General features: G+C 44.1%; 1 protein-coding gene across 1 annotated transcript in view; it reads left to right on the plus strand.

The window, feature by feature from the left end:
• The window catches only part of SQOR (sulfide quinone oxidoreductase), a 56,961-nt gene that overhangs the window by 25,784 nt on the left and 17,637 nt on the right, over positions 1 to 13,540 (plus strand). Inside the window, exons 3-5 of the mRNA XM_004609640.2 lie at positions 3,458 to 3,628; positions 8,398 to 8,451; positions 12,946 to 13,140. Of these exons, the coding sequence (XP_004609697.1) occupies positions 3,458 to 3,628; positions 8,398 to 8,451; positions 12,946 to 13,140 (420 nt within the window). The remainder of the gene's footprint in view (positions 1 to 3,457; positions 3,629 to 8,397; positions 8,452 to 12,945; positions 13,141 to 13,540) is intronic.

Below are 13,540 nucleotides of genomic sequence, written 5' to 3' on the forward strand. Positions count from 1 at the left end.
TTCTTAGGTCGGCCATAGCAAATGGCAATAACCCTGCGACTTAAAGATCACTAGAGATAATTATCTTTAAAATTATCTCCCAGAGACAGTTCTGGAGGGGAAAAAGCCCCTAAATACATGCTTTTGCAGGTTATGGGAGAAGAGGGCCCCGGGTCCGTCTCTCTCCCAGCTTCTGCTGGTCTGGGGAATTTGGGGTGTTGCAGTTACTCAGCCCTGTCCCCTCTCTGTCTTCATGTGGCCTTCTCTCTGGGTACCTCTGTGCTCAGAGAGACTTTGAACTGAGGGATCACAAAACCCAGTCTGGTCTCATCTCAGTTGCATCATACCTGCAAAGACAAAGACACCTTTTTCCAAATAAGGTTATAATCAAAGGTACCTCGGTTTGGAATTATATTTATGTATTTTTAGTTTTTTTTCTTTTTTAAAAACATACATAGTTTTAATTGAATCATTGTGGGATACATAGTTACCAAGCTATTCATAATTGGGCTTCAGTTTTACAGTGTTCCATAACCCATCCCTCCACCAGTATACATACATTTCCCACCACTAATGTCCCCAGTATCCCACCCATCACGGCAATCTCTCTCTCTCTCTCTCTCTCTCTCTCTCTCACTTTCCTCTGCCCTTCTCCTTCCCCTTCCTCCCCTCGCCTCCTTTAAGTGCAGTACAGGTACTTAGAGGATATCATGTTTGATCCTTTACCTACTTTCCGAATGTAGTTCTATATGTATATATTTTTTTGAGTGGGAGAGAGACAGTTCAAGTGATGAAAACTGCCCACCTCCAACCACCTGTCCAGAGAGAAAACCAGTTCATGTCCATTGTACTTTTCTGTATTTGTTTCCAGTCTGGAGACAGGATAGCATGGAATCATCTGGAAAAGTGTCTGTGTTTGATAAATTTAAGTGCCGGGGATTATAAATAGATCATAAGGTTGAAAAGGGAGCTATCCCATTTGCACTGCCATCAGGGAAGTTGGCAAATGCTTATGGGCACTTTTTCATGAAACGGACTTTAAGGCTATCCAGAAGTTTCTGAATAGGAGCTGGAGAGATAGTGCAGCAGGTAAGTCATTTTTGCCTTGCTCAGGGCTGACCCAGATTTGGCATCCCAGGTCCTCCAATCCCTGCCAGGAGTGAATCCTCAGTGCAGAGCTAGGAGTAACCCCTGAGCATCACTGGGAGTGATTCCAAACAAAACAAAGCAAAAACAAAAAAAACGTTTCTGAATAGTATTCAAATTTTTGATGGTTTGTCTCATGTTATCTGAGGAATTAGGTGTGCACCATTGGAAGCTGCATCCTTTGGATGGGAAAAGCAATGCCTTGGGATAAGAAAGGCACCATCCTTTTATTTTTCCCCAGCCACAGAGGTTGATCAGGGCTTTTTTGGTTTGTTCGCTTTGGGGCCACACCCAGCAGTGCTCAGGACTTACTCCTGACTCTATGCTCAGGGATCTCCTGGAGGGCATGGAAGGACTGTATAGGGTACTGGTCAATGAATTCTGGTCAGCAGTGTGCAATGCAAGTGCCCTGCCTGCTATCCTATTGCTCCTGTCCCTTCCTACAGCTTTGTGGTATCTGATGGGTACACAGATCAGAGACCTTCTTCCCTCTCCTGGATCTGCTGTAATTGCTGGAGCTGATGTTTGTTCATGGTCTGAAAATGATCTGGACTTTTACTATATTCTCCCTTTCTGTTTAAGATGTCACTAAAGAGCTGTCCCAGGTGGAGACCTCCACCTCTCTTCCTCTTTGGCCACATCCATTTAAAAAATTTTTTTAATTTAATTTTTATAAAGTTCACAATATTTGATTACATTTAATATTGAACACCAATCCCACCACCATTACACCTTCCCACCACCATATTTTTGATGTTTATATCCCGAATCTCAACCCCTGCCACAAAGCAGAACTGAAATAATTTATTTTGTATTGTTTGTTATGAATAAACCACTGAAAATGCTCCAAAAAACTTTAGTTAGAGGAGAGTGTGTGAAAATTGTTGTATTTCACCCAGGGGCCATTAAACCCTTCTATAAGAGATTACTACTAATATGTTGCTCATATTACAATATGAGCCTTGTGTGCTTTTATACCTCTAAGATTGGTTAGCTTCTACTTTAAACCTCATCAAATGTGGTGCTCTACTCTTGGAGTATGAGTGGTGTGAGGTATAAGATGTTGAGTGGCCGCAAATGTGCAAACCACATGGTCCAGGGATAGTTTTACTCGTGAGTGAGGTTCGGCCTGAGCATGTCGAGAGTGGCTGTGAGCAAGGAAGTGGTTGAGTTCTGGAGGTTTTCAGCTTCTGGGGCCTAGTCCCTTTGGGTAGGGAGGGGCCTCATCTGCTCCCTCTGGGGTGCCCCAAATGAAACAGTCTGGCGCGGGGTCCGGTGGCATCCACATCTATTCCTGGCTCTAGGAAGGTCGCAAAGCCACCCTTCATGTCCTCCTCCCCACTTGGTGGATGTCGGCAAATTCCATCTGACCAGTTTAAGGCAACTTGGCAATCCAGCTCTGTGAAAATTGAAGTTCTCAAGGGCTACAAAATACTCTGGCCCTTCCACCTGAGCCTAGAACATTGCCAACAAACCTAGAGCAAGGACGATGAGCCTGTGATGACCAGGGATCAAGACCTGATCCATCAATGTCCAGAGATCAAGACTTGAGCCAGTGATGTCCATGAAATTGCATAAACTAGCCTGTGCTGTTTGGGCATGGAGGCAGGGAGTGGTGCAGGATTTGGTGCCCAGGGAAAGAGGGGCCAACAGGCCAGGTCGGCTCACGGTCATCCAGGGCTTGAAAAGCACAATTAAATATTAATGAATGAATAAATGAGGACCTCCCACCCCTACCTGAAGTGGCTGTAAAATTTCCACATTTACCATTTTTCTTCATATTTTTGAGGAACCATATTGAGGGTCCCTAGGCTTAATTTTTCTTTATATCTGTGCACATAAATTATCCATAGTATGTGGCCTTGTGCACATGTATTAGCATGCATATATAATAATATAGTGGTTAATAAAGATTGGGTTTTGTAGATGGTTCTGTTAGAGTGTTTTTTTAAACTGTACATTTATTATCTATCCTAACAGGCTTTATAAGTTTTCAGTGCCAGGGATCAACATTACTTTTGTGATTTAAAACTCCATAAACTCTTATGGAGTTTGTGGGTTGGCTTTCCATCTCTCTATCTCTAGAGCTGTATTAGACTTATCACTGCTGGGTCAGACTGAATTGTATGAGATAGCTGCTGTTTAGACCTTAACAGAACAGGAGACACCAGTTGGCAGGGTGGGAAGGGGAGGAGGCTGCAGGTGGGACTTCCAAAGGCTTTTCTATGGATGGGCATGGGGTGGGTGGCAATTTTCTAGCTTGTGTTTCTTTGGCAGTGCTCCCCATTGTTTGGTTTGGCCTCAAATACAAAACTAAATCTTTGTTTCTCAGAGACACTTCTACCAGCCAATCTGGACCCTGGTGGGTGCAGGTGCCAAGCAGTTATCCTCATCGTGCCGTTCTACAGCCAGCGTGATTCCATCTGGTATCGAGTGGATCAAGGACAGAGTGGTTGAGTTCAATCCAGAGAAGAACTGTATCCGCACAGGCAGTGGCAAGGAGGTAACCACGGGGTCTTTTCCTTTTCTTATTCTGTGGATGAGCATTTACTTTGCATAGCTACAATCAGGGGCTAGAGTGATAGCACAGTGGTAGGGTGTTCGCCTTTCACGTGGCCGACCTGTGTTCGATTCCTCCACCCCTCTCGGAGAGCCTGGCAAGCTACCAGAGTTTTGTGCCCGCATGGCAGAGCCTGGCAAGCTACCTGTAGCATATTGGATATGCCAAAATCAGTAACAATAAGTCTCACAATGAGATACATTACTGGTGCCTGCTTGAACAAATTGATGAGCAGTGGGATGACAGTGACAGTGACAGCTACAATCAGACCGGGCACCTTAGTGGTGGTCATTGTATGCCTGTGTGCACTTGGGTGCATGCAGGGTGTCTGGTGGATGGAATGACTAAGTGGAAAATGAGATACGTATCTGTTGGAAACCCTCTCTCTTCTCTCCTATTTGGTGCAGTTGCATCTGGGATCCATTGAACAAGTACTCTTGCTGCATCACAGTAACTCCCTCCTTTTTCCCTTAGAAGCAGCCAGCTTCTCTACCTGACATCCCATCTCAGTCACACTAGGGGGCGCTCTGCCAGAGCTGAAAGGGAATGGTGAGGCTTGGGTGGTGGTGCTAGGGCTAAGATTGTTGAGTTTGGAACCTGCGACCCACTTTTGCTCAGCATCGTTTAGAAATATCCTCCCATCCTGCCACCCAGGGATCAGAGATTATTAGTCCTTGTGTTGCCTGCTTGTTTGACGGAGGGGTTGCGAGCAGGAAGAGGGGACAGGCTGCAGTGTCCTGTTGCTTCAACTGCTCTTGACCCTGGGAGAGTGCAGGCAGTGACCACGCTGCTCCAGCCCAGTTCAGGCAGGCTCTTGTGGTTCTTGTGCCCCCTATGTGTTATTGGCCTTGTTACCCTGCCCACTTCCCCTCCCGATTAAACACACAGACATTTTTGCAGAATCGAGTAGTCATGGAGAATGTGGGAGGTTTTAAAATGCAACCCCTTCTAAGCAAGAATTCAATAGTTACAGGTATTCTTAATGTTTTTTGGGGTCATTTTTAGCCCTGAACACTCGAGAAAGCCCTCTCCAAAAAAATGCACACATGTTCTAAAATTTGCATTTAATTAAGGTGCTCAGAGATTTTTTTCCTGAACACTTGAGAAGCCCTCTCTGAAAAAATGCACATGTTCTAAAATTTGCATTTAATTAAGATGCTCAGAGATTTTTTTGTAGCCTTTCCCTGATCAGGAGTACCTGCCTTATAGTGGTTCTGCTCATTGCTCTCTGGCCTCCCTCCACCTTCTCTCCCCTTCCCCTCCCCTCCTCTCCCTTCCCCTCCCCTCCTATCCCCTCCCCTCCCCTCCCCTCCCCTCCCCTCCCCTCCCCTCCCCTCCTCTTCCTTCATTCTACAATTTATTAACCATCTACAATAAGCTCAGTACAAATTTATGTAAACAAAGCAGATGAAAATCCTTACTGCCCTGGATTTTGTATTCTAGTGGGGATGGGCATACAATAAGCAAGAGATAATAAATTCTATTACAAGCTGATGAGTATTAATAAAATCATAGAAAAAAATTGGGATCCCAGGGTTCACGGGGTGGTGGATTGAATTTAAAACTAGTTGTTATTTACATGTCCCAGAGCTAAGGAGTCTTTAGCAGGTTATCCCTCATTACTTAAAAGATTTTCCCTTCAATTTGTTGTTGTCGTTTCTGGGCTATACCCAGTGGTGCTCAGGGGTCACTCCTGGTAATGCTTGGGGATCTTGCACATGGTTTACACAAAGAAGTAATGTTTGACCGAGTTGTTGAGGATACTAAAGAGCTAAGTTTTGTAAAATATGTTCAATTAAGAACAGTGCCTTGCACAGCATGAATACTGAAGAAATAGTTCTGTTATAATTTTTAAAGAAATTATTTGAAAAAAGAGGATAAAGGAAAATTTTATTGAATAGCCACTAGGTGCCATCACAGTTCTTGATTGCTGATAGAAAGCAGGTTTGCAGTTTGTGAATCCAACTTGTCCTCCTCATTGTGTATATTAGAAACAGACATCTATTTTGTAGATGTGTCTGGAATTTTTCAACGAATGGACGTCCTATTTAATAAGTTGCTAGTGTCAGAACTTATAGAAATCCCTAATTAAGTCTTCAAAGCATGCACAAAGCACAGGATTTTCTTTGTGACAGTATTTGTGTGTCTGACCTGTTGGTCACCAACCCAGATTGCAGCCCCTCTGTGACCTAACAGACCCCATATTCTTTTTTTTTTTTTAATTTTTAAATTTATTTATTTTTAATTAGAGAATCACCGTGAGGGTACAGTTACAGATTTATACACTTTTGTGCTTATACTTCCCTCATACAAAGTTCGGGAACCCATCCCTTCACCAGTGCCCATTCTCCACCACCCGTAAACCCAGCGTCCCTCCCACCCTCCCCAATCCCATCTCCCCCCCACCCCACCCTGCCACTGTGGCAAGGCATTCCCTTCTGTTCTCTCTCTCTAATTAGCTGTTGTGGTTTGCAATAAAGGTGTTGAGTGGCCGCTGTGCTCAGTCTCTAGCCCTCATTCAGCCTGCAACTCCCTTCCCCCACATGGCCTTCGACTACAATGTAGTTGGTGATCGCTTCTCTGAGTTGACCTTTCCCCGGAACGTGAGGCCAGCCTCGAAGCCATGGAGTCAACCTCCTGGTACTTATTTCTACAGTTCTTGGGTGTTAGTCTCCCACTCTGTTATTCTATATACCATAGATGAGTGCAGTCTTTCTATGTCTGTCTCTCTCTTTCTGACTCATTTCACTCAGCATGAAACTTTTCATGCCCATCCACTTGACTACAAAATTCTTGACCTCCTTTTTTCTAACAGCTGCATAGTATTCCATTGTATAGATGTACCAAAGTTTCCTCAACCAGTCATCCGTTCTGGGGCATTCGGGTTTTTTCCAGATTCTGGCTATTGTAAACAGTGCTGCGATGAACATACATGTGCAGATGTTGTTTCGATTGTACTTTTTTGCCTCTCTGGGATATATTCCCAGCAGTGGTATTGCTGGGTCAAATGGGAATTCAATATCTAATTTTTTGAGAGTCGTCCAAATTGTTTTCCAGAAGGGCTGAACCAGTCGGCATTCCCACCAGCAGTGTAGAAGGGTCCCTTTCTCCCCACATCCTCTCCAACAGCGGTTGCTTTTGTTCTTTTGGATGTGTGCCAGTCTCTGTGGTGTGAGGTGGTATCTCATGGTTGTTTTGATCTGCATCTCTCTGATGATTAGTGATGCAGAGCACTTTTTCATGTGCCTTTTGGCCATTCGTATTTCTTCCTTGGTAAAGTTTCTGTTCATTTCTTCGCCCCATTTTTTGATGGGAAGACCCCATATTCTTAACCCATTCAATGGGCGCAGCACATGTTCCTAAAGGACAAGCAGTTGCTAGTTCTCTTTGGCTGGGTAGATCATACAAATAAAGACATACATATTATCCGTCCACTTTGATTAGTTGTATTTTTCATGAGCAACAGAAATCTTCCTCCTTCCTTCCCTTTTCTGTCCCTCCCTCTGTCCTTTATCCTTCCCTTCATCCATCCCTCCATGCATCCATCCACCCCTCCATCCATCCATCATTCCCTCCCTCTGTCCCTCCTTCCATCCATCTATCCATTTATCCAACATTAGCAAGTTCCTCATTTTAAACTTAGTGACTGGTCAATTTGAGAAATAAGGGATTAGACAGAAGACTCTTATGGTCCTTAGGCATGTTCCATCTAGTGGGAGAGGACGTTGTTCTGTGTCATTTGACAAGTGCTGTAAAACATCCTGTCCATAGTGTTTGGGGAGCTCTTGGGGAGGTCTCACTGGGAAATAAATGCCCTGGGTCCCAGGGCAAGGAATTCCCTCAGGGACTTGATTCACCCTGAGTTAACCCAGCTTGAACCCAGCACTCTCACCTGGGCTCTCTACTGTGTCCTTCTCTGCTTCTCCTATGTTGGGGTTGTGGTGATCAACCCCTGCTGCTCCTTCTGAGCTCCTGAGTTTCCTTGCTATATTCTCTCTCTGCTTTTCCAGGCCAGTCCTTTCCCTTGGCATGCCTCCTTACTCACACTTTTTCTGGCCTCAATCTGCTCTACTCCTGAGTCTGAACGCTCATTTCCATCACTGTATATGTGGCACGTCTCCCTCAGCCTGAAGAATCCACTGTACCTGTACTTAAAGAGGGGCCTTGTTAAGCTTCAAGCTGATCATTAAGCAGGATCGGGCTAGCAATGTTACACTCTCTTCACTGGCCCTCTAAAGAGCAGTTTTGCAGTGAGGATATTGATTGAAGCCATAAGACAGGTGAGATTTGCAAGGGATTCCTTCATGCATAGCGCCATCGATCTTTAAAGACTCTTGGTTGTCTTTTTAAGATTTGGACATTGTTCTCCCATCCTTCAGCATGAAAAAGAATGTTAACACAGGCACAGCACAAATAATTGCGGATTCTTGGCTATCATTCTCTAGTGTATAAGATTGTGAAAATGTGGGCATCTTGGTGCCTTGGGGGAGTGCAGAGTTTGCAGTGTTGGTGGAACAGTTTGGTTGTGAGGCAACTAGAAGTGTGGGCATGATGACAGCAGGGAGTGTGCCCCCTCCCCACTGCCCTGCTCCTCAGCCATTCACAGGGGAACACGGAAGTGTGGTACAGGCCACACATGGATGGGGTCTGAGTCAGCCCCTGGAGAAAGGTGTTTGGGATCTTGGTTAAAATCACATTGTTTTGTGTTTCAGATCGGCTACAAATACCTTATTATTGCTCTGGGGATCCAGTTGGACTACGAGAAGGTACTGTTTCCATTGTTTCTCTGTCACATAGGCCTCATGCCAGGAGCGAACGCTGCATTTAGTTGCTTTATGTTTATTTTTACAAGAATTTCAAGAAGTCCTCTGCTAGGTTTGTTACTCAGCAGTCTTTCTATGATGTTACCAAAAAAAAAAAAAAAAGAGAAAAAAGTTCTTTAATCTCAGTTATAATGATATCTTCTGGATTTAGGCATTCGTCAGAGTCCAGCACACTCACATTCTATTGTCACTATCCCCAGACAGCCTTTGCTAGAGAGATTGGTTTGGGAACCACATCCATTGGTGCTCAGAAGCTCTTTTCTGCTGCAGCCTCCTGAGTTCTTTCTCCAGCCAATATATTTTTGGTGTGGGTGCTCCAAAGTAGTGCTCAGGGGCTACTTCTAGCAATGCTTTGCCAACTGGGCCAGACAATTCAGTACTCGGGCCCAAGTGATGTAGGGCTGTTTGACTTGGCAGTGCTAGGGACTACCAGGGCTAACTTGGTGGTGGTGGGGGAACATTGCTGACATCGTGGGGCTGCTGCATGCAGGGCACACTGAGCTCTCTCCCTGTGTCCTTTATTTCATAATTTTCCCTGGTGCCAGGGACCGAACCTAAAGCCTCATACATGTAAGGCAAGTGTTCTATGCTGAGCTATAACCCTATCCAAGAAAACTAGCTTTCTCTGTAGAACTGAGTTGCAGGTTAAAGTTTTTGAAGCTCATATTTGGACTAATTAAGTCAAATTAAGTATACTTCTGGGATCAAGCAACAATCTTTCATTTTGGTCAGACACTGGAATGATATCTGGATTTTGCTCTCTGGAGGCTGGAAGTTCGACTGTGGTGTATAAAAGTTACTCTTCAGAATTCCTCTGTCTCCGTTTTCAGTAAACTAGGGAGTCAGATGCTGAAAATTGTGAGATTCAACTTGATTTTTCCAAACCATAATGGAGAGAGTCAGTGGTTATTCTCTTAAGAAGATTGTTGAGTATCTGTGGCTCGAGCACAAAAAACATAGTGACATTTGTTCACAAGCTTCTGGAATGTGACTCAGGCATAGGCTTTACCCAGGCTGGCTCATTAAGGGCCTTTGAAGTGTGTTTCTGTATAAAAAAGTTGAATCACTGGGTGTGGCCCCCGTGGCTAGGGCTCAGCCTCACCATATCACCAGCTGAAATGCAAACTTGCCAGGCCCACACTGCCACACCATGTATCTTCAGGAGTGATTCTACCAAAATGCCAGTAAACAAAGCCCAAACCAAACAAAATTCTCTCTCCTATGTGGGATGTAAAGAAGCACAGTAGGCAGGGATAGAAACAGTCCAAAAGGAACAGAATTGAAGAACTGGCCCACAGAACTGAGCTTACCAGGGCATTGAGATGTATGTGTGTGGGAGGAGGGGGGTATTGGCAGTAGTGGAAGGGGTGTTGATAAGGTGTTAGGGCAAGGAGGGAAGGAAAGGAGACATTCTGGTGCAGTGTTGTATGCATGAAACCCTATCATTGACATTATGTACAATTGTCGATCACAATGACTAAAATAAAAAATTAAATAAAACATCCCTGAATCCTGACATGTCCAGGGTGAAGATAGAAAAAAATATTGTGGTATGTGTTCCTAAGACTCCAAGAAGCATGGAATGGAGTGAAGGCTGTGGACTGAGCTGGGTCCTGTTAGCTCAGGTCATGAGTTCTCTGACGTGAAAACTCATGGAGCAGATCCTATGGAGAAGGGAGCCAGTGGCAGCTTCTTGGAGCTCTGTACCTTGCCAGCCCCCATCAGTGTTGACTAGTCAAAGACACTGCATTTTAACCGTATTGTATCCATCTACACTCTCATGCCATGTGAGAGCACTGTTTGAACCAGACATTCTTACCCAGAGCTCTTAGCAGCCTCTCGCAATAAAACAGGAAACAACTATATTTTAAAGTAGCTATTGTAGTATTTACTGTATACAGAGACCATGATAGTAGCACTGTAGCACTGTCATCCTGTTTTTCATCGATTTGCTCGAGTGGGCACCAGTAACATCTCCATTGTGAGACTTGTTGTTACTGTTTTTGGCATATCGAATATGCCATGGGTAGCTTGCCAGGCTCTGCTGTGCAGGCAGGATACTTTTGGTAGCTTGCCGGGCTCTCCGAGAGAGATGGAGGAATTGAACCCGGGTTGGCTGTGTGCAAGGCAAATGCCCTATCCACTGTGCTATTGCTCTAATATTATTTCCTCACCATAAATTGCAATGTTGCTTTTTTTTCCACTCCTGGCACTGCTCTGGAGACAGACCATGTGGTACTAAGGATCAAGCCTGAGTTTCCTCCTGTGTGTGTATGGGCTCTTGATGTTTCTCTGCTTCCCCTGAGATGCATGGCGTGTTAGCAGAGAGGTGAAATTTTGAAACATTGCAAGGTGATTGTGGGAGCACGGGGAGTGTTGCCTCCCAAATGATGCTCAGGAAGTCTGGCAGTACCTCTTGGCCAACCAGGCTGGTGGTTCAATGCAAGGGCCTGAGAGTACAGTGCTTCTTGGACCCTGAGGTGCTAGGAATTACCTTGATGGACCTATTGATGCTGGAGACTCCTGTTCCCTGCAGTGTGATTTTTTTTGGGGGGTGGGGGACGTGCTGTGCTCTGAGATCACTCTTGACAGGGCTCAGGGGACCATACGTGGTGGTAGGGATGGAACATAGGTCAGCCATGTGCAAAGCAAGTGCTCTGCCCCCTACACTATCTCTCCAGCTACTCAGCAAGGTGATTTTGTTATTAATAAATCATCCTTGCTCTTGTTGAGACTGCTAATATTGTACTCACTGAAACTGTGGTGAATGTATGATCTGTAATCCAAGAATAGTTGACCTCATCATCAACATTGTGGAGCTGTTGTGGGGCTTGAGGTATGCATCAGTGATGTTCAGTCCGGAGAGCAGTTGTGTGTGTGATTGATTTGACAGTTTCCTGTTTGTGTTGGAACAACTGGTCTCAACTCTATCTGGGCCCTCTTCATTGCATGCTGAACCTACTAACATTGATGACAAAGAGTGAGTTAATATGACTGGCAGGAAGCTTAACATTTATGGAGCACTTGCCAGATATGTACCATTGTAATCTCTTATTGTTGAGGTGTCATGGTTTATAATAGTTTCATTATTTATGCTTGAGGAAGACAATGTGACTGCACTATACTCACACTCACAGCATCAGAATCTCTCACCACCATCTTGGGCCCCTTCATCTCTCTCCATTTTCTGCACAGACTCAATTCTGTTAGCAGGTTCTGTTTCCATTGGTCACTTTCTGTTCCCTCAAGCACATGCCATTTTTCTCCACTATCTGTCCTAAAAAGTAGCTATTTTTACCTCCATTTACAAATGATGAACATATTTTCCATTTTTAGATTGTTCCCAAGAGGTGCTGGTATCGCTGGTCTGGAGATCATCCTTTGAGATACTAGATAATTTCCCAGAATCACCAGGCTCTTAAATGGGAAAGATCAGGCTCAAGTTGGGACTTTGAACTTCCCAAATTCAATGAGTTGACTTGACTGCCTTTGCCAAGAGTTATCTCTGAAACAGCTTGGCAAAAGGGTATTTGTGTTGTGTTAAATATTGGTAGTGGATGTGGTGCAAAAATTGCAAAATTTTACCCCTAAAACATATACAGCATTGTAAATCAGCCTTGTAATTTTAAAAAGTGTTCCTCCATAAAAAACATTAATATGAAATGATATACAGGCACACCTGTATTCATTGCAGCTCATAGTGCAGTTTCCCGGATATGGAAACAACCCAAATGTCCAACAGTGAATGAATGGATAAAGAAGTTGTATATATACAAGTTATATACAACTCCTACACATACAAGAAATGAGGTTGTACATGCATATATATACATATACATATAATGGAATAATACAAAGCTGTAAGAAAAGATGAACTCGTGCAGTTTGCTGCAGTGTGGCCAGAACTGGTGGGGATCCTGTTAAGTGAAATGGGTCAGGAAGACTAAAACAAGTACTCATCTGTGGACTATGGAAGGATTAAATAAGGGATTAGACAATAGCAAGCAATGACAACTCTTAGCACTGGATTACAAAATTTATTAACAAACAGGGGAGGGAGGGAAGAAAGATGGACAGGACTTGACATAAGGGCAATGGTGGAGGGTGTTCGGCACTCTGAGGGTGTACAGTAGCATTGTACATCAACTATAAACTTTTAACATGGTTGTGACCATATTACCTAAACTACAGATAGAAGGCTAAGTGTGGTGTTTCTGATGCTTCGGTTCTTGGTCAGTTCCCAGTAAGGCAAATTATTCTCCTCGAAAAAGGAAGTGGCTGGCTTCTTGTGCTCACTCTTCACTGATGTTGGGAAGAGATAAGTCAAATCATGGTCTCAAGGCTAGGGAGGTGGAGGGCTTTGCTTAGGCTGAGCCTACATGCAACTTGAGAGTGACTCAGGGTGCTACAGTTGTCTCTTTGTGTGCTCTGTTGCAGATTAAAGGCCTACCTGAAGGGTTTGACCACCCCAAAATCGGCTCCAATTATTCTGTCAAGACAGTGGAGAAGACGTGGAAAGCTTTGCAGGACTTCAAGGAGGGCAATGCCATCTTTACTTTCCCAAATACTCCAATAAAGTGTGCTGGAGCCCCACAGAAGATCATGTATTTATCAGAAGACTATTTCCAGAAGGTACAATGCCTTTCCAGGTGCAGAGAAAAGGAGGCAGTTGGCCCCGTTCAGTGATCGCCATGTTCCTTAGTTTACCCATGCTGATGACCTTCCCATTTCTAGATGTTTTTGGTTATATATGCAAAATAATTTTGGAAGTTAATATGACAGAAAAAAGGAAATAATCCATTGCTTAGCATAGTTAATCATCAGTTTGACCTGCTTTCTCATTTTTCCCTGTACTTTTGTCTTAACATGGTTATAATCATGCTATAATACAAATTTAGATACATTATATAGTGTCAATTTTTATAACGTACTTTATTTGGTGGGGAACACACCTGGCTGTGCTCAGGACTTACTCCTGGCTTTATGTTCAGGGCACTCCTGTCAGTGCTCAGAAAACCTTATGGGGTGCCTG

The sequence above is a fragment of the Sorex araneus genome, chromosome 3, assembly GCF_027595985.1.
Source record: "Sorex araneus isolate mSorAra2 chromosome 3, mSorAra2.pri, whole genome shotgun sequence".
Classification (NCBI taxonomy): Eukaryota; Metazoa; Chordata; class Mammalia; order Eulipotyphla; family Soricidae; genus Sorex; species Sorex araneus.